The following is a 27,555-nucleotide window of genomic DNA, read 5'->3' on the forward strand; positions in this document are numbered from 1 at the left end:
CACTAGGGACATCACATCCTGACCTTCCCACCACTACTACTCCTTTGTAATGGCTGACAACTCAGTTTCTGATACTATTTGGAAGTATTAAACCTCACTGAATCATGTAAGGCCAGGTCCTCTATGTAGACCACAAAAGTAAAAAGTAAAAAGTTTAGAGAGAGGTCACCACAGAGAGAGAAAGAGGTAGAAGTGTGATTGTTCACAGAGAGAGAAAGAGGTAAAAGCTGTTCAGCACTGTGGAAACAGATGAAAGAGGAAAGAGATTTGATACTTCTGTGGTTCTTCATGCGTGTTTGTTCTCAGACTGCTACAAAATTCTCAAAGGAGTTCAAGCAAGAAACAATCACAAGCAGATGCACCATTTCTGTCCACAGCACACTGGGCAAAGAATAGAGAAGAGGAAAAAGGAACCATATAAAATGGTTAACATACACCCACACACTGATTCTCAAAGTCTTTAGTTCCTGATACTCACGTGACACGGGTATATCCGCTGTTTATACAGACAAGTCACACTGAAGCCTGCAGCTGCATACAGTGTGGTTCAATGAATAAGGAGGCATGATGACATCCAATAAAAACTTCAAAGCACCTTTAAAACAGCTTAGCAGCCTGGACAGCTACATAATCGACAACTCTCAAAAGAAGAAAAACATACTACTGGTGGCGACGTTCATTCAACAGTGCTAAAAACTCAAATACTGAAGAGATCAAAAATGGAACATTGTCACGTAGTAAGGTGTGACGATCAGTGATAGGATTTTTATTATATCTGTTTTTATGGCAACATAAATGCTAAGAGATTAGAATTCTATAACTTTACAACTATAGGTGTAACATTACTTTAAGTAATGTTAATGGATAAACATTTTTTTTTTTCAAAACTTGTTTAAACATGCATTTCTGCAGGATCTTTGCAGTTCCTTGTAGTTTCCCATCATTATTTTATCCGAGAATTACTCTTTTGCAGCTGCACAGAACATTCTCTACAACTCTAGTGGATTATACTGATCCTCAAAGGTAAGGCTAATTTACTGATTCACTTCATTCTGAATATATGATGTCCCTCATTAAACCTTTCACAGTGCCTGTTTCTCGTGTTTTGCACAGAACAATGGTTATATTGGAGAAACAAGACAATGAAGCCTTTGGATTCGAAGTTCAGGTATGTTTTTCACTCCTAACCAATACTTCATACTGCATCAAATGCATTCTTATTTATTTATTAAGTGCATTTTCACATGAATAATTGAACTTACTAAAATGTTTCATGAAGTATATGTAGGCTGATTTCTGAATTTCATTATCAATAGCAACATATCATAGAAATTACTTGCAAACAAATTACTTTCAAAGAACAAACTTTTTTTTGCAATGGCTTTTTAATCTAGTGTGGCAATGACTTTTAGTGGATGTATAAAGCTTACATTTTCACAGAAAAGAAAAATCATAGGTGTCTCATTATTTCATTAGTCATCAACTGTGGACCTAATCCCCTAACTTAATGTTAAGACCCCCTCTCTGCATTTGAAATGCTATATTGTGCTTTCTGTCTAAATTCAGACAATTTTAATATGGCTTAATTGTCTGTATCCATTTTTGTCGATTGTACATACATGACCACAATCCATATAACAGGTTCATTTTAAATGCTCCATTGGGATTTATGTTTCTCTGTGCAGACGTATGGTCTTAAGGTGAAGAACAGCAGTATGGTGGAGATGTGTACATTTGTTTGCAGTGTGCAGGATGGCAGTGCAGCTGAAACTGCAGGTTTGACTGCTGGTGAGCAGGTTTTCCGGCATTCTTTTCTTAGAGCATTACTCACTCCACCCATCTAACCTGAGCCTGTTCACATGCCATTTGCTCTATTTGGTCTTTATGGACTGTTATTTTATGCTTTCTCATATATGTAATTTTTTTTTAATAGATAGGACTGATCTGTCTGATCACTGCTTGATTCAATGCATTAATATTTCCTGAGGTCTACTTATAATGTTAATATTTCTCTTTAAATGTCAACCTTTTTAAAAATATACTTTGTTTTGAACTCTCTGTTTTAAAGCAATTAAAATGACTCTCTTTTAAGACTTCACTGTTGTGATTCCATATTAGATGTGAAACTGTTAGAAAAAAGTGTTGCTTACAGCATTATGTTCACTACTCTTTATTTATTTTTTATCCCTCTCTTTGATAGATGACATTATATTGTCAGTAAATGGAGTCAGTATTGAGGGATCTACCCACCAGCACATAATTGAGTTGATTCGAGAGTCCGCTAACATGCTGAAGTGAGTATATAGCTGTGAAAAATATTTGCAAACTAGCACACATTTACTAACTCTCTATTATGGAGTTTATATTTACTTTTAATAAGAATGTACAAATGCAACCCTGATGCATATCTAGGGACAAAAATATCACTAAAACAAGAACTCTTTTGACTTGCCAATGTGACTTTTGCCAAATACTTTTTTTCAGTTTGTGCAGTCACTTAGCAATCATACAGAACTCTCTGGATGCAACCAACAATTAATTAATTTAACAATTTGTTTATACTTTGTGTTGATGGGAAGTAACTAATGCAACAGAACTTAAAATAAAGAAACAAATAAATATCTATGTTAACTAGACCTTTTCTTTTCTCTTGTGTTTTTGTGTGAAGGTTGGAGACGGTCAGTGGGAGTGTTGTGAAGAGAATTGAATTAGAGAAAAAGATGCGCTATCTTAAGGTGGGTATTTTGTGTGATTGTGTGTCTTTACCACATGTACATAAAACTGAAACTTTACTCAGAAGTCTCAGGCAGCCTGTAAGATAATGTATTCCATACATGCTGAAACATTTAAATGAATGCTGCTGATCAACATAAAGTATACTGTACATACACGTTTACAAAGTTGACTCATATATGCTGATCTAGTTTCTGTGTTTTCCTTGGCACAGCAAACTCTTCGTGAGAAATGGGTGGAACTGCAATCTCTCACAGTTCAGGAAAAGCGTCTTACTAGAGGTGAGAAAAAAAAACCAGCTGTTCAGACAGTTAGTGGCCACTGTCTGAGAGAAGAGTATACATCTCTCTGAGAAAGTTACAGTCGGATTCATGATATGAATTTGAAACAAATTAATTTACATGAATAATGCATGCACAAATAATAAATGTTTAAAGGTTTACATTCCCTTGGTTTTTTTTATGATGTAGCTTGCTCAGTGATCATCCAAATTTTGTATGGTGTGTGATAGTTGTGCATGTGCAAATGCTACATATACATTTTTTTTTTTTAAGCTACACTGTAAAAAACAAACAAAAAACATTTCACCTCCCCATTCAAAATTTTCTATTGACTCGTTGCATTTAAAGTTTTCCAGTGACCCAATTAAATTTCTGTATTGCCCTGCACATTTTTCTATTGGGACAGTGTTGCCGCTTAAAAAACGATACATTCAGTTGGGACAAAAATTTAAATGCAACAAATCGCTAGAAAATTTTGAGTTAAATGTACAGAGAAAAATCAAAAAAATGTACATTACATTTACATTTAGTCAACTAGCAAATGTTTTAACCAAAGCAACTTACTTGAATTTAAAATGGAAACAATCAAAATAAAAAAAGAGCAATATGCAAGTTAAACCGTCACTGTGGCCATCTGTGTCTTTTATCTGATACTCATATGCGTAACAGACTGATGTTTTAGCTGATGTTAAATAACTCAAAGGACAAGGATTACATATGTCACTATCTGTGTTCTAGGTAATTTGAATGAGAGTGCTCAGCATCCGTCTGTTGACTCTTTGCTGTCTCTCTCATCTCCAACTGGACATTCTGGGCAGCGTTTTTCCAGTGACAGCAGCTGCCGCAGCATTATGACAGATGATAGTGAGGATGGAGCCTTTATGTCATCAGTATTTGATGACTCAAGTCCATTCAGCCCAACTGAGCCAAACGGAAGTTTCTTTCAGCTGGAAGGAGGAGCTTTGCGACCCCTGACAAGAACACGCAGCATTAGCCTGACCAGCAGTAACAGTTCACTCTCCCGACCTGGGAAAATTCACCTTCATCCATGTTTGGGACACTGCCAAGGAGAGGCAGAAAAGGTAGTGTCCGCAAGCACCTTCTAAAGTTCATACCTGGATTGAATCACTCTGTAGAGGAAGAAGAGGGCAGCTAAAAGAAACACCAATGACTGCTAATCTGATGAATACTTTGTAAGGAGCTTGAGTGGTGGGAGATTCATAGATTAAACACTTCTGTTCTCAAAACGTTCTAGAATTTTATACAAGAACTAATAGGTTTTTATGACTTTCTTGCTTAAAATGTTGATAAAAGAAGAGTGGAATCTCACATCAGCATTACGGACTGCATTGCAGCAATCTTTGTATTATTTTCTGCCTTTTTTTTGCCAAAGGACCAAAGCATTATAACTTTACCCAAGAAATAAAGAACTGGCATTAACCAAGCCTTGGAAAGTATATGCTGGAAAGCAGATGCATTGAGAGAATTGTTTACATTGCCTCCACTGCTCTATTTGACTGGTTTAGATTTCAGTTGCATAAGCTGATATGTCCTAGTTCCTACATGATCTTGTCCCTAATTACAATCTCATTCTGATATCTGTGTCTCAAATCTATAGATTTCATACCTGTTATAGCATAGACACAGAGGTGAAAGGAAGCACTAATGTCTCTGCTGCAGGCTTGTTGCTTCTTAATGTTAAGTATGCAATTTAAGCATGTGCAGCCAATATTCTCATTTAGATTAACTACAGAAGCAAGAATCTAAAAAGAATGTAGGCTGTCTGAACCCATTTATTTATTAAGGGTATTACATATGAAGGTATCATATGTGAGGTGAGATCTGTATACCACAAGAGTAACATATAAATTAATGTATATGTAGGGGGTCCATGAAAATATGTTTGTGCAAAATACTTTTGTGACTCAAGTGTCTGCTAAATGACAAGTAATCATTATGATTCATTATGCCTGCAAGCTTACTCTGCATAGTAACCAGATTGTGCAGCTACTGTAGTTTTAGGGTGAGGTTAAAGAGTATTGATCTCTCTCATTTTTTAGGTACTTAAATATTAAGGTTCAACAGTGTAAAGGTTTGACAGTCTGCCACAACAATCTAGTGATGCATAAAATTATTTTGCTTCACATTAATTAGAACAATTCATTGTATAGAATGTTTAAGACAATGTATTTGCCAATACTCTATTAAAGTATATTTTTTATTTATACTTGGTCAGAAGTAATTTTGTTTAGATCAAAACTTTAATTCATTGACTGCATGAAAAAAGGCTGCTCTGCAGTGAGTGTGTAACATGAAGTGCTGACTTGAAAAGACTGTGATGACATGAGAGTGACTGTGACCACAGCAGGTATAGAGAAATTCATAACAGGATGTGGTCTGAGAGAGGTGCTACCATACCACCTTTTTTCTTTCTTTTTAAGTGATCCTTGTTAAAGAAAGTTTTTTTAATTAAACTATAATTTAACAATAACAACACATATTAATACATTTTAATATATTTCAACTACATTTTAATATATTAATAATTTATTAAGAATATTTAATACATAATAAATGTGAAGATCAATGCTTGGCATGTGTTTATTTTCTTTCTTCCTTTACTTATTTTATTTATTGTATTTTTATTCAGTTACTTACCTTAATGATAACATTGAAAGGGGGGGTATTCTCATAAAAAATCATCTTTTGCTGTTGCTGCTTGTCACCTGCAAACAACACAGGAAATGTATGTTTGAAACAGAAAGACACCCTCTAACCACGGACCATGGTTCTTCATTCTCTCTTTTGTTTCATTTTACATTTTGATTGAATTTCAACATAATGCTGTCTTCATCAGCTGGGAAGTGCTATTATTTAATAATCACTTGACACATTTGCATTTTCACAATTCTCTTTGTCCAGTCTAGGCAAAACACTGCTGTGTCTCCCCCACTTTACATTCTGATTAAATACGGTCTTTAAGATGCATGTGAAAGACTGGAGATTTTGTGTACTGTCAGATTGAGAACAGAATGCATAGTTGATACAAAAAACTAAGTAAAGCAATTCTTACTGCTCTAAAGTAATTTCTTACTGCTAAATTCTGAAAAATCATTGGAGCTAAAAACCCCACACACTGTCTAACACTTAATGATTGCTTTGTCAATTCTTCTTCATCATCAGTTTGCACAACAAAGGTGTGCTAATTGATAGCAATATTTCCTTTGAAAGCCACATTTCTAGCATTTGCAGAAGTGTGTTTTTCCGTCTTAAAAACATATTTAAATTGCAAACTATGCTCTCAACGTGAAATGCTGAAATGCTATTCCATGCGTTTATGACCTCAAGGTTAGACTATTGTAATGCTTTATTGGTCTTTATACAGCTGGTCCAAAATTCTGTAGCTAGAGTCTTTACTAGAACCAGGAAGTATGACCATATGCCCACTGCACTTGCTCCCTGCAAAATATCATATATATTTTAAATCTTGTTGCTTAATAAAGCCTTAAAGGCTTAGCTTTTCAGTACTTAACTGAGCTCTTACTCACACTCTATCAGTTTAAATCTAGATTTAAAAAACAAAGTTCTTTTATTATTCTTCTATTATTCTTTATTACGCTTCTATTATTCAAATCCGTTAAAAGATTGCTAGACTGCATTAATTAGATCAGCCGCAATCAGGAACACTCCTTATAAAACACAATGTATTTGTATAAAGAGAATGGTATCTATGCTAATAAGTGTTTCATTCTTATTCTGATTCTCAGTTTGTATCCAGATCAGATCAGATCCAGATCTGTCCATGGGGCGCATCTAGGTGTTCTGGTCTCTGATGAACATAATCTCTGGGTGCTGATCCACCATCTAATCTGGATACAAGAAACAAGACTAATATTAGCATAGATGTCATTCTTTTTATGATGTCACAAATATATTGTGTTTTATGAGGAGTGTTCCCGGTTCCAGCTGATCTAATTAATGCAGCCTAGCCTTTAAACGAATTTGAATAATAAAAGTGTAGTAGTGTGTTATGTGTAGGCTAGGTTAAAAAGATGTGCCTTTAATCTAGATTTAAACTGACAGAGTGTGTATGCTTCTCGAACAGAGTCAGGAAGATTGTTTCGAGTTTGCTAGATAGGAAAAGGATTTGCCACCCACAGTCAATTTTGATATTCTAGGTATTATCAAATGGCCAGAGTTTTGAGAATGCAGCGGACGTGCAGGACTATAATGTGATAAGAGCTCGCTCAAGTATTGAGGAGCTAAACCATTCAGGTCTTTATAGGTAATTAATAAGATTTTAAAATCTAACTGTTGATGAAGAATTAACAGAGCAGCAATCAAGTGTTAGACTGTGTTCTAGATTATTACATGTGGGGTTTTTAGGTCCATTAATTGCACCTCCGTTTTTTCAGAATTTAGCATTAAGCATTAGCATTTAGCATTAAGTTACTCATCATACAGTTTTTATATCTACTATGCATTCTGTTAAATTCTCAATTTGGTGTGTATCACTGGTCTGCGATGAAATATACAGCTAAGTATCATGAGCATATTATCAGCATAATCTTTACATTTGCCATTTATATGTGCATATTTGATCAATCAGTGTTTGAGTTATCTTTGATCTCCATTTGTTCTGTCCTGTTGAAGAAAAAAAAAAATCTGCTTTCCTCATCAAGCCTTTTTGTATTGCCATTAGAAATTTTGGTAGCTTTACTGGCTCTCTTTTTGGACAGTGTTATGTACTGAGATAGACCCATGTGGAATTGAAGTCCTACAGTGTTAACTGTGTGTTACAGTGAGGTACATGCTGTCATGATAAACACCAAAGTAGTTTGTTTAAACACCAAAATCCTAGCAGGGGTCCTAACACTGAATAGCTATGCTTATAAATAAACAATAAATAACCAAACAGCAGGTAAGATAACATTACATCAGTAGTGTATGATACACTGCAGTCTACCTTTTTGTAATCACAGACCTACTTTACCAGTAACAAAATGTAACACCATGACATTTAATGAAATCACAATATTTACACAAAAACATATTTTGGCAAATTAGTAATTAGCAAATAGTTATGAAATAACTGTGTAGTAATATTTCCATTTGTGCAACTTTCCTACTAAGTAAGTCCATGTTATGTATTCTTTACAAGTTAACATCCCTCACAGCAGGATGGGTTCTTTGCAGTGTTCTTTTCTGGATAGGAAAATTAGCACTTTTTCTAGAAGAAATGGCTAAAGCAACCTATTCGTAATGTATGTTTGATCCTTTCTGTCATGAGAACTGACTAAACCTTCTCCTAAGGCTATTTGTTTTGTTTTGCTTTTTTTTTTTTATTTCTGTAACTGATGGAGTTTTGGTTTTCTTACCACTGTCACCTTTGGCCTGCTTAGTTGGAAAAGATCGGATAAGAGCCGAACTAGAATCATTAACAAATCATTAAAGAATTCAATTAATTTGACTCTTATTAAAAAATTACTTTTTTTTTTTTTTTATGGTCCACTTGCATTGTTTGTCCTATTTGACACTGTTAAGGTGCTTTGACACAATCCTTATTGTATAAAGCTCTCTAGAAATAAATGTGACTGGACTACTCGCACCTCAGGATAAAGGAATTACAATAACTTACTTGAGGTATTAGGAGGGTTGCCCTTTTTTTAGGCACACTCCAACCTGCTTGAATCAGACAAACTTCTAGTATAGGGGCCTAACTGTTGTAGTAACAATGACATAATGTTGGAATTTTTTCTTTTTCAGACCTCAGCTTGATAAACCATTGCAACCAATGCTTGGAACCCAAACTCCATTACACCATCATGGAATCATGCTGACTAAGTTTAGTTCAGATATTTCATTAGGTTTTGTGCATGTTAAACAGGGTGCTAGTCTTAAGTCATCATTTTTTAACCTCAGCATGTTCATTTATATATTATTAATTTAATATTCAGTTCAGGTTCTATCTGTGATATGACTTTTCCGCTGACATACACATGTAGAAATTGTATATATAGGAATCAATAGCACCATTATGTAAAGCTGCTATTAAAATAATAAATAAATAATAATATTAGTCTAGTTTGCAAACAGTAGTAGTCGTGATCAGTAGTGGTCATTGCAAACAGTAGTATGTCAACCTATGTTTACTGACTAAGACAAGTTTGTGACTGTAAGATCCACATACACAGATGGGTTTTTTTGGAATCAGAATGAATAAGGACAAAAGGATCTAAAGTGAAGGGTTAAATTGCATAATCAAAATGTCAAGATAAATGACCATATATCCTATAATTAAGTGGAGTGCACATGAAGAACAGAAAATGCAGAAAACATTCTGCCACGCCATTGGATAGGGTCATCTGGCATCTACAACAGGCACTTATAGGCATCACTTTCAACAATAATATATAATTTTTTTTTACTTGCAAAAATGTCACAACATGATTGTAAAGTCAGTCATTTCATAATGACTTAAACCAGATCTAAACATTAAATCCTTGTGTTACAAGCAACAATAACTTTATTGTGAAATATCACATGGGTACTTCTAAATGTTTTTGTTGTAGAAAACCCCATGTTTCATTTGCTATCCACACCAGTGTTTCCCAAGCAAATCACACAAATACAAATTATCTAGAATAACTAAAAGAGAAGACCTGATTCCCTGATCTGAACCTCAAACCCTAATGATTCAGAGTGTCAAAAACCATATGTAGCATACACAGTGCATTAAGTGGACTCTCATCAAACCACCTATAAGCTATTAAAAAAAACGCATGCACAGATGTCAATGCTATTATGGACAATATGTGAGCGATATTCTGGAACATTTCATTCAGCGTAGTAGTGTGTAAACTGCCATTTCTGAAAAGTACTGATAGGATCACAGTCTTTGAGGAAGATGCTGTCAGCTTTCACTCCAGCTTCCAGGCAAATGGGTTGGGAATGACCCTCGATCATCACATTCTCCGCCTAGACAAAGAAAAAATGGTAGACTTTGCTCACTTTAAATGTGTAAACATTATTTGACCAAAGTTCCTATCTTGATACAATAAATCAAAACTGCATACAGCGGAATGTAAGATGATTAATAAGAGAACCTCATAAATCTGCTTTCACCTCATAAAACAGTTCTTGGTCCATGTTAAAATACACCACAAAATCACAGTAAAGCTCTGGATACTGTACTGCACAGTCCCAACAGATTACAACAGTAAAACTACTTTAAAGTCAGGATATCAGAATTAAGCATCTTAATGGAAAATAAATTTACTTTATAAAATGGCCTTAATATTTTTGTTATGTAGTAACAGTTTCATGAAGGATAACAAGGCACTGTTAATTGTTGGTATGGTATGTTTGGTAACAAAATGTTGGTCCCAAAAATAAGGTGGCCTTAACTACTACAATATGTACTTAACCACTGAATCATTTAGCATTTATCATGAACATACAGTACATGATTTTAAAGATTTATTTTTTTAATGTGCACAGTAGTATCATAATCATCTAATATATGTATTTTTAGCATATATTTAGATTATTATAATACATATATATATATATATATATATATATATATATATATATATATATATATATATATATATATATATATATATATATATGGTCTGACCTTCATCTAAGTCACAGTTAAAGACAAACAATCTGACCAATCTTGACCAATAACACCTTTTATTTAATTTACTCATATTTAGTGATCAATAACAGAGTAGGCTGGAAAAAGTAAATAATACTCTGAGCCTCATTGATAAAATGTTGCATAGAAACAATCTTAAATTTGATCTTATGTTCATTTCTCAGATATGCCTAAATGCGATTCATGGATTAAACATTTACAGTTTTTAATTCTTCTGATCTCCAGGTATGGCAATAGCACTTTTAGCACAGCATAGCATAGATTATTTAAAACTTGACCCTTCTGTAGTTTCATAGTGTACTAAGCCTGACGGTAAATGAAAATTTTCTGTTGTAATAATCAAGAAACTTTGTTAAAGCAATGAAATTGCAAGACAAGCTTCCTGTGCAATCAAGAGGGTATGGCTGTATTCAGGTGCTGTGCCTGCTGCGACCATGGTATGTCAGCAAAGTTCCTTGATTATTACACCAGAACAAACTCTTACACTCGTAGTTCGTAGTCCTATCAGCCCAGAAAACCACAACTTTTAATTTTTCACCCTTAAAAGTAGTATACTTTTAAGTCTACTTAAGTAAAACTAAAAGTGGACTAAATTAGCCGAATTCTTTAGTATATAAAAACTTTTAAGTATTCTTTAAGAATAACAGTAGTAAACACTAAGTACAATCAATGATTGAATTTTATGGTGTTCAGTGTTTGTTTGAATATGGGCTCTTGACCCTTGACTCTTGTTTGATTACTGGAACTGAATTATGGTAACTAGACAAGCCAAAAGAAATGGTGATCAGTTGTTGGTTATATTTTTACATCAACATTATTTTACCTGAATCACTGCATTGGGTGTATCTTATTAACTATAGCCTACATGTGATAATATAGGTTTCACTTACTTTCTCCACCTTGCATGAATCATTGCTCTGTGAATTCTACATTCTACTGTACAGTGCTTTGATGCAACCTGTGTTGTTAAAAGCGCTATATAAATAAAAATGATTGATTGATTGATTGAATTCAATGTAAATATAATTATTTGTGTTATTAATGTAGTCAGATTATTTATTCATAATTGTGAGTTAAACAAAGATCAAATTGCATCTGATGAGTAAACAATAAAGAAATCCATATATTATGAACTTCCATATATTTTGCCACACGTATGCACAACCACTCATGCCTTACTACATTTCTACTAACTCTCAAAGTAGAGGGTTAAGATGGTCACACGCCAGGCAAGAAGTCTTTACATTGTTTTGAATAGTTGCTAGGCACCACAGACAGATGCCAAATGAAACTGCCGGTGTGCATACACTCAATGAGAAAACAATGAGTTAGAATTTTTATGTTTACATATATTGTTAAATTAAAACAGCCTTTAAAAAACAACTATTCAACAAAACTGAAATATACAATAATAATAATTATAAAAGCAAATAACAGTTTATGCATAGGCTATGTCAGTTCAGTATCCTCTATTTAAAATCAGCTTAATATTAACCTTGGAAGAAAAGTGATCTAATTTCTGTTAAAACATTTGCAACAATCCTGTTTCCTGACTCACTATTCACACCATTTTTTGATTAATTTATCAGTGTTACTATCCCTAGATATTAGATTTTGTGGTCTACTTACCAAACCTTTACGAGACTTGTGCATCCAGCGGAGATGTGGCTTTGTGTTGTCACATGGTTCCATGATAATCTGTTTTTCCAGAGGAGCCAAGCAGGAAGTGTTCTGACGAAGCAACCTTAACCAAGTGTAGCTGAAGTGTTGACTCTACAAGGCATGAGAATACAGAAACATCTTCAGTAATAATGCAGTGTTTTTTAATGAGAGATTGTACAAAATGAAATATCCATGTAAGTAATGTGTCTGATTTTGATATACCTTATTTGTGAGATCACATTTATCAAAAAATAAAATGTCATTTTGAAATACCAAACATTTTCTGGTTCCAACATTGAAAATCTAAAAAAAAATTTGTTTGTGAGATAGTACATATTCTATTTTACAGATTGGAACATAAAATAATTAGTTGTGTAAAGTGGCGTATTTACTACCTACCAGTCCTTCTGCTTTGACCAGAGGGGTCTAAGTCTGGGTAGACATTCTCCAAGTACCATTTAAAGCTTTTACACTTTAGTTTTTTTCTCAGTTCAATCTGTTCTGTCAGATTTCCTATATCAGTCATACTTTTGTCCAGCAGATGGTGGTAGCCATGGCCATAAAACAGCTCTTTATAGTCATCCAGCCACACTTCTGCAACCCTGGCCAAGTTTCTCTCGACTGTCTTCACCCGATCTTTAGGGAACTTGTAAGGGTTATCACCACGGAAAATGTGGCCGACACGTGAACAGGGGATGATTTCAATCTCACCTCCACACATCCAGATCTACAGCACAAATAACACATTACCTGCTAGCATTGGGGAATTTACAAAATTATTTCAAACTTTTAAAAGCTCTCAAATCAAATTTATTTTGGTCCACAAACTATTAACACAAGTTTGCTTTTGTCACCATCCAATGCTGTGTGCACTTGAAAAGTTACAATATTTATTTATAGTACAATGTACAAATGGTTTTATTAAAAAATCCTGATTCCTTTAAATCTCAGATTAAAAATTGATTGACTCTGCAAATGAACATTTGGCTTATATACCTTGAAAGAGATTTCCATATTTTCCCCACCCCAGACATCCAGGCCTGGATCATATGCCCCCAGTTCATAGAAATAGCTCTTGTCTATAGAGAAAAGACCCCCTGCCATAACAGGACACCTGTTTAAAAAACAAACAAATAAAACCTGTCACTTGTAACTTGATAGTTAATTTGCAAGAGTCTGCTTGAACATGAAAACAAACAAAATAATGATTCATGTTTATTCCTTCCATAACTGTGTCTGTAATTGTGAACACAGAGGAGTAACTGAGCAGATTAGGCTTAAAATGTAATTTTTAAGCCTTTTGACATCCTAATAACAACAGAGCACTGCATAATGGAGTACAGCATATCAGTACAAAAATGTTGAATATTTGAGGAAAAAATTTAGCCCTTTCTAATTAGTGTGATCAACGTCAGTGTCTATGGCAGTTATGGCCCTGGTTGACTCAGCTTTTCATACAAATCAGTTGTTCACATCAAACAAAAAAGTGCACAATATTGTCTACAAAAAAATGACTGAAGATAACACAATTACAAATATTTCTGCAAGCATAAATTGTCCTAAGCAATTGGACCCAAGCACCAACGGCTCATACAACGATAGAGTGGATCTCTTTAAGGAAGTATTATTGTATTAAATTATGCATTAAATTAAAATATATATATTTTTAATGTAATTGAACAGAAATTCAGTCGAGTCACTGGACAAGTATATTTAATATATTGTTTTGTAATATATGTTGTTTATTATTGTAACATTAAAATCAATATATATATATATATATATATATATATATATATATAGTATATATATATATATATATATATATATATATATATATATATATATATATATATATATATATATACACATACAGATTTAAATCTATAAGACCTAAAAATAATTCCTGTCCTGTGGCCTCTCTAGTGGACAAAGTTAGCATTACAGTCTTCATTACTGTCACTAATATTGGATAATAAAATGACTAATATGTTAGAAATTGTTGTTACCTTCTGAGAGAATTAATAAAATTTAATCAATAAATTGTCCTGTTGTCTATGTGTAATAATAATATAATGTTTAAATATTTGTGAAGGTTGGACATTGCATTCACAACATTTTCACAAGATCACAGTTCTCAAAATTTGTTGCAACACCCACAAATATTTTGGCCTATATTGATGCGTCATCGCTGTCATTTTATAATATGGTTCCATCTTTTAACATTAATTACCTACAGTAGTTAACATAAACTAACAATGGATTATACTTGTAAAGCTTATTAATCTCAGTTTTTATTAATTATTAAACAGAAAGGGCTAAATTGTTTCCCCAATATTTGACATTTTTTTCACTGATACGCTGCACTGCCTTATGCAGCACATTGTTTGTTGTTAGGATGTCAATAGGTTTTTAAAAATTACATTACTGCTCATTGGCCCCCTAGTGTTTAAGACACAGTTATGGCCCTGGAACAAACATACATCATTATTGTATAATTGCATTTGTTTTCATGCTTAAGCAGACACTTACAAATTAACTTTCAGGAACATAGGAACATTTTTAAAATCCAGAGTTTTATATTGTATATTTATATAATATTAATTATTAGACCTGACCTAAGAGTAACGTCTCTGTTACGTATGTAACCCTCGTTCCCTGAAGAAGGGAACGGAGGCGTCACGTCGGATGACCGACGAATTGGGATCTCGCCGAGAGACCAATCTACTTCGAGTGTATCTAAACGAGCCAATTGAAGATTGGCATGCGCGAATCTCATCCAGCTGCCGCTGATCACAGCGCGTGTATAAATAAGCAGCGGGTGCAGCGCATATTCAGGTTTTCGCTGAGGAGCCGAGCTAGTGACCCGGCCCCTTCAGCAGAGGTGCAGCACCGTGGAGCGGGGCGTGACGTCTCCGTTCCCTTCTTCAGGTAACGAGGGGTTACATACGCGTAACCGAGACGTTCCCCTTTCAGTCAGTCACTCCGAGTCACGCCGGATGACCGACCAATTGGGATCCCTACCAAAAGCGCCATGGACGCTGCCTCTTCCAGTGTCCTGTAGGGGAGCCCACAAGCCCCCTCAGTCTATCGGCGTGGGCCGGGGCTCAACCGCAAGAAGCCAGCTACTTCTGTAACACTACCCATTTGTAAGACTGGAACACTGGGAAGCGCCCCACGTTCTAGTGAACAGGGACGTCGCGGAAGTCCAGCCTTCCCGTAGGAGGTCTCGGAACAAATACGCATATGGACAGTATTTCAGTTTGCATATGGAAAATTGGAGGTGATTGAACCCTCTTAGACAGGCAGAAGGTCTGCCGAGGAAACACGGGGCTCTAAGGCTATGCCGTGGAATACACACATAAAGTCCTCTTGGGGTACTTTACATGGCTCCCAGGCCTCACCGGTTCTCACGGATTCATCGAGAGGGCCTGGCGCCGGATGCTCCGCAACATCTGGCTGCCGAGGGGAATGGAGGAGCTCGAAGGGTCTACTGTATGGACGCTCTGGAGCAGTTAACAAGCCGACCTGGAAACTGGGCCTCTCAGTGCTTCTACCCATTTGAGGTGAGAACACAGGAGGTTCCACACGTAGGCTATAGAATCTAGCAATCGTGTTAGGGGTCGCCCAGCCCGCAGCTCTACAAATCTGTCAGCGAGGTGCCACGAGCCACCGCCCAGGACGATGCAACACTTGCTGAGTGTGCCCGCAACCTGAGGGGGGGGGCAGGGCATACCCTGTGCTTGGTAGGCTAGGGTAATGGCGTCCACTATCCAGTGAGCCATCCTCTGCTTGGAGAGGGCACTCCCCTTCTGCCGGCCTCCGTGACAAACAAGAGCTGGACTGAGGTCCTGAAGCTTTGTGTCCGGTCAACGTAGCATCTTAGTGCTCGGACGGGACAAGCAACGTCAGGGCTGGGTCTGCCTCCTCCAGGGGCAGCGCTTGAAGGTTCACCACCTGGTCTCTGAAGGGGGTAGTGGGAACCTTGGGCACGTAGCCGGGCCGTGGCCTCAGTGTTACCTGGGAATCCGCGAGCCCAAACTGTAGGCACGAATCGTCGACCGAAAATGCCTGCAGGTCCCCTACCCTCTTGATGGAGGCCAATGCGAGCAGGAGCAACGTCTTCATAGATAAAAGAACTTTAGCACAACTGCTGGCAAGGGTTCAACGGAGCCTACTGCAGTGCTGTCAGCACTACAGACAGGTCCCAAGAGGGTACTGTTGGGAGCCGTGGGGGATTCAACCTCCTGGCTTCCCTCAGGAACCTGATAATCCGGCCATGCTTACCCACAGACCTCCCATCTATGGGGTCATGATTTGCAGCGATTGCAGCCACGTAGACTTTAAGGGTGGAGGGAGACAGCCTTCGCTCCAACCCTTGCTGCAAGAAGATAAGCATGACTGATAGGGCAATTCCGGGGGTCTTCACCCTGAGAAGAACACCACTCGACGAACAGGCTCTACTTCAAGGCATAGGCCTGTCTCGTGGACGGCACTCTAGCCGAAGAAATGGTGTCAACTACCCCTTGAGGTAGGTCACCTAGAGCAAGAATGCTCACTGGGGAAATACATACTTGCAAAGGCCCCGCAGCCAGCTGTGTGCCAGTGGGCAATGGGAAGTCTCTGGAGAGGCAAACAGGTCTACCTGAGTGGCTCGGAAACGTTCCCAAATCAGCTGAACCGCCCGGGGATGGAGTTTCCATTCTCCGGGTAGTGCAGCTCGTGACAGCTCGTCGGCTGCCTGGTTGCACACTCCTGGAATGTGAATGGCGAGAAGCGACCTCAGAACTTCCAACTCCATAGGAGGAGGTGGTGGGCTAGTTGCGACATACGACGGGAGCGTAGACCACCTTGTTGGTTGATGTATGCAACGGTCAGTATGTTGTCTGTGCGGACTAGTACATGCTGGCCTTGAAAGCAGTTCTTGAGACTGCCTAGGGCGAGATGTACTGCCAGCAACTTTAGGCAGTTGATGTGCCATTGCAGTTGAGGGCCCGTCCAAACCCCTGACACTGCATGCCCGTTGTACGTGGCCCCTCAGCCGGTGGTGGAGGCATCCGTGAAACCACAGCATACCTGGAGACCTGCTCCAGGGGCACTCCGGCCCGAGGGAACGAGAGGTCTGACCACGGGGTGAAGGTTTGGCGGCAGGCCGGTGTTATTTGAACCCGGTGAGTGCCACTTTGCCACTCCCACCTCGGGACTCGATCGTGTAGCCAATGTTGAAGCGGTCTCATATGGAGTAGTCCCAGCGGCATCACTGTGGCCGCGGCTGCCATATGCCCCAGGAGCCTCTGAAAATATTTCAGTGGGACCGCCGTCCTGCTCTTGAACATATTCAAGCAGTTCAACACCGAATTGGCACGCTCCTCTGTGAGGTGTGCCATCTGATCGATCGAATCCAGCTCCATCCCAAGAAAAGAGATCCTCTGCGTTGGACAGAGTTTGCTCTTCTCCTGGTTGACCTGAAACCCCAACTGGCTGAGGTGCTGTAGCACCAGATCCCTGTGTTCGCACAACTGAGGCCGGGACTGAGCTAGAATGAGCCAGTCATCCAGTTGGTTGAGAATGCGAACGCCTTACTCTCTCAGTGGAGCAAGGGCTACCTCCGCGACTTGCATGAAGACGCGTGGCGACAGGGAGAGCCCGAAGGGTAGGACTTGTACTGATATGCTCGACCTTCGAACGCGAACCTCAGGAATGGCCTGTGGCGCGGAAGAATCAACACATGAAAGTACGTGTCCTTCAGGTCGATTGCTGCAACCAATCCTGGCGACGGACGAACTGAATAGGCGTTTCTGTGTCAACATCCTGAACGGGAGTGCTCGATTCAGGACTCGCAGATCCAAGATTGGTCGTAACCCACCGCCTTTCTTGGGCACTATGAAGTATGGGCTGTAAGCCCCGACCTCATATCGGCTGGAGGAACCGGCTTTATCGTGCCTTCACTAGAAGGACAGCAATCTCCGCCCACAAGACAGGGGCACGCGCATTGTTCACTGACGTATAGCGGATCCCACTGTACTTGGGGGGACGCCGGACGAACTGAATCATATAGCCGAGTCGAAGGGTTCGCAGGAGCCACCGGGATAACCTGGGAAGATTCAACCAGGCATCCAGAGACCGAACTAGCGGCTCGAGTGGAACCACCGACGTGCAGGCGATGGGGCAGTGAGGGGGAGTGCAGGGACCCGGCTCGGGCGTCTCGTGGCCGGTCTGAAGCGGGGTCTGAGTGTGTGCAACTCTTACCTGCATCCCCACAGAAGTGAGGCGGGTAGGCCGTTGGTTCGTCCTCCCAGTCTTCCCACTGCTGCATATTAGCCCAAGAAGAGAGCGCGAGTGGTGCGGAACTGGCCCGCTCAACTCCTCGCTCTCCCTGGGGACCCAGAGACAGAGGAAACCGCCCTTGTCGAGGTTTTAGGTAGCGGCAACATTCTCTGCCCGGCAGAGCGGCTCCCTCCATCCCCGGATCTGAGGGCCTCTTGCACCTGCGCTTTCCTCCAGGTTTGGCAGGAGCCTGGACAGGCTGGGTGGCTGCCCTGCTGCCAGCTCCACGGTGCTGCTGCCTAGATGGGGCTGCTGCGTTGGCTGCGGGGGCGGGGCGGCAGCAGGGGCACCCTCGGCGATGAGCTGGCTGAGGCGGGCCGTCGGCGGCTGGGTGAAGGCAGCAGCTGCACGCCGAGGCAGGATGTTTCTTACCTCAGTCTGCTTCTGGGCAGCGGAGAACTGCTGGGCAAAGTTCTCCACTGCGTCGCCGAAGAGGCCGGTCTGGGACATGGGGGCATTCAAGGAACGTGTCTTGTCTACCTCGCGCATGTCGACCAGACACAGCCACAGATGGCGTTTCTGGACCACCGTAGTGGCCATCGCACAACCCAGAGACCGCGTTGTGACCTTCGTCGCTTGTGGTGCTTTCAGAACTTCCGGGTCATGACCACCCCTGTGCAGATCCTTCAGTGCCTTGGCCTGATGAACCTGCAACAACGCCAAAGCATGTACTGCAGATGCAGCTTGTCCACAGGCCGCACAAGGCACTGCCGTTTAGAGCCGACGAGTACCTGCAGGCCCGGGATGGGAGCACAGGATCACCGCACTAAGCGGAAACGGCATTGGGACACAGCTGCATCCCAACTGACCGCTCCACGGCTGTCAAGGGTGGTGAAGGAGGAGGAGCCACTGGGGCAGTTTCTGGCAGTGAAAGGTGCTTTCCACATCCCAGTAAGCTCCTCATGCACTTCCGGGAAAAAAGGTACCAGGGTGGGGCCCTGAGAACCAGCGCGAGCCACCCTTAAATACCAATCGTCCAGCCTCGAGGGCCCAGGAAGCAGTGGAGGTTTCCACTTGATCCCGATCACCTCGGCGGCCTGGGCAAGCATAGCCACCATTTCTAGATCTGTATCCAGTACATTCAACGCCTGGTAGACGCAGAGCAACCGGATCTTCACTTCCAGAAATGTCTGGCTCACCTTCCGATGCAGCAATTGACTTCTGATCATCAGGAGGAGCCCAAGAGGGTACAGCTGAAACCCCACGTGAGGGTCCAGACTGCCCCTTTTGCAGCTCCACTGGTTGCAGAGTTTAAGCTTTGTGTCACAACGAAATGGAGCCCACCTGTCTGCAGCCAGGATGAGAACCAAGTCGAGCAAACACAAGCTCCGCCTCCTTTTTTCAAGGCGACAGAGCCCGCCCATCACTCCGAGATGACCATCTCCCGCGAGGAAATGATTCATCCACAACCGCCACCTCAGCGTGCTAAGCCCAGGCACACGAGGCAACGATTGTGACCATCACCTAACACCAGGTAACAACCGCATCCAGAAACACACGGGTGGTGTCGTGCGTCTGAAGCAAGACCCACGCGTCGAGTTTGCCAGACGTAACGTCGTCTTTAAAAAGACGCACCCGCGAATGGAAGTTAAGTGCTGGGCGTCTGGTCAGAGGAGAACTGACCCCAACTGAGTCTGGTTTCTCCCAAGGTTTTTTTTCTCCATTCTGTATGGATGGGGTTTTGTTTCCTTGCCGCTGTCGCCTCTGGCTTGCTTGGTTGGGGACACTTAACTTCTAGTGACTATCATTGAATTGACTACAGAGACCGTCTCTGCATTTAATAAGAAATTGGTCACTCTCGTCATTATACATCCCTGTCATTATACTGTACAGTGCTTTGATGCAACCTATGTTGTTAAAAGCGCTATATAAATAAAAATGATTGATTGATTGATTGATTGAATGCTCTTTTAGTGCTGAGGCAACAGGGGATAGCCGTTTTGCACACAAACAGGGGGGTAGTGCAGCCTGATTGTGGCAATCCACTCGACGCAGGAAAACGACCTCCGCTGAAACGCCGTACTCCAACACTCGTAGATCGTCTTTGGAGCAGAACAGTCACGCTCGGCTCAGAAGCGAAAAGCTGAATATGCGCTGCACCCGCTGCTTATTTATACACGCGCTGTGATCAGCGGCAGCTGGATGCGATTAGCGCATGCCGTTTAGATACACTCGAAGTAGATTGGTCTCTCGAAGCGAGATCCCAATTCGTCAGTCATCCGACATGACTCGGAGTGACCGACTGAAAGGGAACTAAGTGTACAGTTGTAATTTCATTAATATTAACAAATATTAATAAATACTGCAACAAATCTGCTCACTGTTAGTTAATATTAGTTATGTTAGCTATGTGTGTGTAAAAAAACAACAACAACAACAACATAATTTTGGCCAAGTCAATAATCGATAATAACGCTGTCATCTCATCAAAATGTATTTGTTTGGACTGTTTTTGTTTTTAAATGATGTATGATCCATGCATACTTCTGTCCTTATTCAGACCAGCTGTCTTTTTTACTGAAGAAAGCAATATTATGAATAGAAGACATGTATTTTAGCTGGATGCAATGAAACGTCTTAATTAGGGCTGGGCAATATATTGCACAATATATATTTATGTGCATCTCATAAGTAAAGAATCACCTGTTTTCAAATAGAGCAGCAGTTAATACACAAAGCCAAAGATCACTGACAAGCTACGCAATATCAGGTTCAGTATCGTAAATGAATCACCATGAATGCAAAATTTATGGAGATTTACCACTATCAATCAATAATTTTTATTTATATATCGCTTTTAACAACACAGGTTGCATCAAAGCACTGTACAGTATAAAGTAGAAGAATACAATGACAGGGATGTGTAATGACGAGATTAATTAGAACAATTTGTTATTAAATGCAGAGACGGTCTCTGTAATCAATTCGACGATAATCACTAGAAGTTAAGTGTCCCCAACAAAGCAGGCCAGAGGCAACAGCGGTAAGGAACCAAAACCCCATCCATACAGAATGGAAAAAAACCTTGGGAGAATCCAGACTCAGTTGGTTTCACTAATCAAAGAACCATCTTTACTGATGTCTTTTAATGCATTTATTTATCAGAAACCCATGTTTTCTCTTTTTACTGGATGTTAACTGCTGACCTGGACCCAAGTAAATAAAAAAAAATTCTGCTGATTTTAATATGGAACATAAATTGTGAATGACAAAGTTTGTAGTAAATCATTTGATTCAGTAAAACCCTCTAAAATACAGTGTAAAAAACACTTGTTATCTTTTTAACCTGAATCAAGTACAATTAAACCAATCAATAAAAAATGTTAACAAATCAACAAACAAATAATTTAACAAATCTGATCATTGTAATTGAACATTGAACATTGTAATGCCATTTCATTGACGTTACCTGATGGGGTCTGAATCCTTGATCTGGTTCTTTCTAATATATTCCTCTGGTAGGGCACTCCAGCCAAACACCAGTGGCCATCTGAAAATGCCTCTTTGGAAACTATCAACAAGCATGTAACTGCATAAACAAACAAAAAAATAATAAAACATTTTAATACATGAATTTTAACAGTTGAGCGCAGCAGTGGAGGGGAATCATTGGAAAGGGCTATTGAGTCTCATAGGGACACGCATATGTGCTATAGTAATGTGCCATTTACAATATGTAGAGGACAGCATTTATTTTTTTCCTGACTGAATATACTTCATTACCTCATGTCCTTATCACTGATGACCTCAATAACAGGACAGACCACTTTTTGCGGTCCAGGTAAACTCTTTCTAACAGCGGCTCCAGCCACCCCACGTTACACTCAATGTGAGAGTCCAGGAATGTCAAGACTTCACCTGCATATAAAATAACATCTGCTAAAGCAGCCAATAAGGCCATACACTGAAACAATATGCATTAGCTACAACACAGATGCAAGATAAATTAAGATTTAATCAAGCACAGATCCATAGATTGATTCTTTGTCACTACACTGAACTGAATCAAATGTGAGTGTACAATACCTGTTGCAACAGAAGCCCCTGCGATTCTGGCTCTGATTAGACCTTGTCTCTCTTTCAGACGGATGATTCGTACTTTAGGGAACTGAGACATATAAATGTCTAACTGTTCCTTCAGGTAGTCTACAACAGAAAAATATTTATTCAGAGAAACAAAAATACAGAAATGACTTCAATTTCAGGTATTTTTTCTCTGAAAAAGGTTTATTATTTTTATTTTTTCCAGACTTTTTAATTTCCCTTTTAAAAGAAATGTATAATAAAATCAAGAAACTCCTACTTTTAACATTAATTAGGTATGCAATTTAATTTACAACAATGAACTATTGATCCAAAAACTGCATAAATTGTAATTATAAATTGTAAAAACTAATTATAACTGAATATTTTGTTTTCTATATAAGCATACTGTGTCAAATTGTAGTTAATTCTCAAAACAATTGTACTGTTGATTTAATCAATCAATCAAATCACTGTTATTTATATAGCGCTTTTAACAATGCAGATTATGTAAAAACTCTGCACAGCATCAAATAGAAGAATAGTAATAGTAATGTATAATGACAAGATTAAGCAATTAATTTTTATTAAATGAAGAGACAGTCTGTGTAATGAAATCAATGATATTTGCTAGAAATTAAGTTTCCCTTGATTTAACTGTGTTTCAGTGCAAAAATACATTCAAAGCAAATTCCATATGCTGCCAAGAGCTCTTGAAGGATGATGACATCCCTGCTTGTATTTTTGTTTTAGGACTTGTAAAGTTTTCTCATAGATACATGTACAGTTTGATAGAATGAGTGGGCAAAGAGTACCTTTCTGAAAAATTATTTATGTATTTAGTGCTGCTCACTTAAAAGTTTGTATCAACCAAATTGGATTTTAAAACTAAGTGTAAGGGTCTCAAGCTTTAAACTATTGAAACCTGTCAATGAACTTGGTTAAATGCATTGAAATTTGAGCAAATCCCTCAAACCTTTGGTGCTGGAGTCGTCCACCAGAATGATCTCTTTGAGGAGGTGTGGAGGAGATCTGTTGAGCACACTGTGCACCGAAGCGCAGCAGAGTGGACCAAACCTAAATCCACAAAACAGAAGATCACACTAGTATTGGGCAAGTCATCATGAACAAGGTTTTCTGAACATCTAAACCACATAGAATAGGAGGTGTTACACATATCTCACCATAACAGAAAATTTGCCATGACCTTCAGGACTACAACAAAAATAAACTACAAAAAAAATAATCTATGGTTCAAACTCACATTTGAGGTCTGGTGTCTGGGATGGCTCTGTCTATCGGTATCTGTTCACTCAGGAATACATTAAAAATCCTTCACTCCAACGTCTTCGACTCTCTAATTCTTTATCTCTGGGAACTCTTGCAGGCTGTCCAAACTGTCCCACCGCCCTGGGATCTCTGGGGCTGTCTGTAACATCTAGGGCCATAACCTTATGATGCCCTCCTGACCTCCTCACCTGCACACTTGTAGACTGTGGTAATGCCTCCTCTGCTGGGTCCTGAGCTTTAAGTTCACTTGGATTTGGAATAATATCTGGTTTCGTTTTGCTGAAAGTATTGCCATGTTTATCAGAATTTTCAACACTGTTCTTCTGTTTATCACCCTCTGCCGGTTTTAGCAATTTATTTCTCAAGTTCTTCTGTAAACCCGCATCTACATGTACTTCATTATGTGGCATCACTACTATGTCATTAATATGTGATTTCTTTACACTGCTTTCTTTGAGCACAGGAGGATACATTTTCTCCTCGACAACAGGCAGTGCTTTAGTAAATAAATCTTCTTTAATGTCTTGATTAATGTAATGATTTGCATCTATCTGTCCAATAAAAGCAGCTTTTATTTTGTTTATCTTTGTGGTTATATTTTTCATTTTGCCATTAATGACAGTTTTTGTCTTGTTTATTTTTTCAGGGATGCTAATAATTGTTCCCTTGACAAGTGAGTTCACAATTAGATTAACTTTACTTTGATTAATTACCTCATTTTGTTTGACAAAAGACTTGTCAGTCAAATACACTGGATTCAAATGTTTGTCTTGTTTTAACTCAGCTTGATTTTCTGGCTTTGCCATTGGTCTTTTTCTGTAAACCTTATCAACTTTCATATCAAACCTGTTGCTATTTTTCGAAAACTCCTTTTTTTCTAAGTTTACTTTTTGCAGGGGGTGTTTGAGTACACTCTCTACATTGTCTTTCCGCCTTCCCTGTTTTAGTGCAATCTCTCTCTCTTTGAGATCCTGATTCACATCACTGATGGATATCCGCAATGCTGCGATGTCAAAAAGGAGCCAGATCACAGACGCAATGAAGACAAAAGCCAAGACCCTCCCACTGCCCCTTAAATACTTTCTAAGTTTCATTATTTTAGAACGAATAAAGAAATAAACGTTTTAAGTTTTTCAGTTTACGCTCAGATCGGTTCTGACAGAGAGTGATTCCACATACTGACTAACTGAAAATTAAAAAGTCGGAAACAAATATGAAACAGATATGACTTATTTTAAGTAAGGCTTAGAGACAAACGTAGTGGGTTAAAATGGAATCCGTTTAAACATAGCAGAGAACCCAACACGTTGCAACAAATGACTCAGAATCAGAATCAGAACTACAACGAAACCACTCTGTCGCTATGGATACAAGTGTTATTTAAGCTATCGCGATAATAAGACGGGATTTGATTGTGGTTTACCTGAACTTATAGTGACTGACTTTACTCTCGCTGTAAAATGGACTGTTTGCGAAGTGAAGTGAAACTTGTTAGCGAATGCTGTTAATGCCAAACACTGACTGTATGAATGTAACCACGGCAGGGTATTCCGAACTCAAAAACGACTGCGTGGCAACATTTCTGCCTTATGATCTAAATTAAACAAAACTCGGTCGTCCTAGTAAACTTCCGCGGTTTTACCCTCAAAGACATATTAGAGCTGTCGTTTCAAATGGCGCTGTGAAATAGTTGCGTTATAGTTCCTTGTTGTGGTCGGCGTTGCAAAGTTTGTCATCACTCACGTGCTGCTCCGGTCCTTTCAAATTAATGTTTTCTGTTTCGATATTCCGAGAGATTCACCTCGAAAGCTCTTTGGTGATACTTCTGAACACACACACACACACACACACACAGCTATGTGCATGTCTTCCACTGGGTTTTAGACATCCTACATTAAATCTGCAGTTCCTGCTGGCGTTTTGAACATCAGACCTGCCCTGTTTTACACGTACTCACAATGTGACGACGTGTCAATATTTAGAGCGATATTTTCTACGCGAAACGAATTGCCGATAAGGGTGCGGTTAGAGTTAGAGTTAAACACTCACACTGGCCCTACTTGGTGCATGGAAGGATGGTTTTCTTATAAGTATACTTTGAAGTACTAGGTGTGGTTATATATATATATATATATATATATATATATATATATATATATATATATATATATATATATATATATATATATATAAATAAGACAAATGCACAACGGTTTGCTTATAATAATGTTTTCTAACTGGAGTGGTACGGGTAGGTTTTCGTGGGGTATTTGAGCATGGCACTGTATATATATATGCTTGTCCTGCGTGTCCTTTTTATTCATAGTAAATAGCCTAAAAATGGATAACTGTACAGTGGCAGTACTTTTTTGAAGAATATTAAGGAGGACCATTTTAAGATATTTATATCTGTGTAGTCTGTTGAAAAACTGTGAAGACTGGTATTTAAATCAAGTCGTCTAACCTGTTTTGTTGCAATAGTCCTGACTGCATACCTGACTGCCTTGTCTGTTTGTTTCTCTAGAAAAGACTTTGAAACATATACAGGTGTACACAGTCTATAAAGAGGAAACAAATTAATGTTGTAGTTTAGGTGTTTATTTATGGTTAATATTTATTTATTTAATACGTGAAAGCACTATGGTTGTTGTAATGGTTATTATTTTATTGCCATATAAAATAATTTTCTATATAAATTATAAAACACTATTATGACAAGGAAGTGTTTATTTGATTAATTATATATGTTTATCATATTTTATTATCTCACACATCATGGATCTAAAATTTTTATATGTATTTTTATATATTAAACAAACAATATAAATATTTTCAAGGATTAAATATTAGAGTTACAGTCCCTAACTTTTTCCTTAAAAATATATATATATAACCAGTACATAACCAGCCTTAATTTAGCCAAATTTAGCACAACAGTTAGCTTATAATAATGTTTTCTAACTGGAGTTGTACGGGTAAGGTTTTTGTGAGATATTTGAGCATGGCACTGCATCACGTCTGTAAATAAATATACACACATCCCTAACATTCTATTTTTTAGTGCTTTGATACAATCTGTATTATTAAAATGACTATAAATGAAAGCTTCATATTCCAGTTTTAAATGTTCTTCTGATTACAGACAGGGAGCATAAGGGAGCATCATTTGCCTTTTTGGGTTAAGAAAAATTCTTAATATGAAATTTGAATTGTGTGACAATTACAGATTAGACAGACCCAGTGGGTAAAAAGTGTTGCTTGTTCAGATGACAATATAAAGGGAAAATTATTTGAGTCATATATTCCTAAACATAGGCTAGAATCTGTGATTACAATCCTGTCAGTGACTGGCAGCTACACATGAAGAAAGAAGCAGTATGGTGCGCTTTTTCTTAGCGTCTGTTTCCGTAGTGACTTGTCTTCAGTTTTAACCAGGAACATACCCTGTGTTGGATGAACATCATGGATGCGTCTTTGGAATCACATACCTGTAATCTGTGAAACATTAGGAGTAGTGAAGGACTCCTAATACCAAACCAAAAGTTATCCTCCCTGCTGTTGCAACGTAAAAGA

The 27,555-nt window shown here is 38.7% G+C and overlaps 2 protein-coding genes across 2 annotated transcripts; one reads left to right on the plus strand and one right to left on the minus strand.

Moving 5' to 3' along the window:
* The first annotated feature begins 486 nt into the window (after positions 1–486).
* Positions 487–4,545, plus strand: LOC122351218 (cytohesin-interacting protein-like). The gene is given in 10 exon segments (XM_043248142.1): positions 487–663; positions 665–742; positions 974–1,023; positions 1,114–1,168; positions 1,686–1,788; positions 2,201–2,294; positions 2,669–2,735; positions 2,948–3,014; positions 3,753–4,031; positions 4,034–4,545. Coding segments are annotated over 10 exon segments (1,029 nt in total). The 5' UTR covers positions 487–564; the 3' UTR covers positions 4,171–4,545.
* Positions 4,546–9,283: 4,738 nt separating this feature from the next.
* Positions 9,284–25,923, minus strand: LOC122352172 (polypeptide N-acetylgalactosaminyltransferase 5). The gene is given in 15 exon segments (XM_043249751.1): positions 9,284–9,992; positions 12,310–12,453; positions 12,565–12,645; positions 12,742–12,769; positions 12,771–13,069; positions 13,339–13,456; positions 22,079–22,198; positions 22,393–22,435; positions 22,438–22,527; positions 22,696–22,815; positions 23,669–23,747; positions 23,749–23,769; positions 23,771–23,837; positions 23,957–24,023; positions 24,026–25,923. Coding segments are annotated over 15 exon segments (2,469 nt in total). The 5' UTR covers positions 25,077–25,923; the 3' UTR covers positions 9,284–9,851.
* Positions 25,924–27,555: the final 1,632 nt, after the last annotated feature.

Source organism: Puntigrus tetrazona, chromosome 9, assembly GCF_018831695.1.
Source record: "Puntigrus tetrazona isolate hp1 chromosome 9, ASM1883169v1, whole genome shotgun sequence".
Lineage (NCBI taxonomy): Eukaryota > Metazoa > Chordata > Actinopteri > Cypriniformes > Cyprinidae > Puntigrus > Puntigrus tetrazona.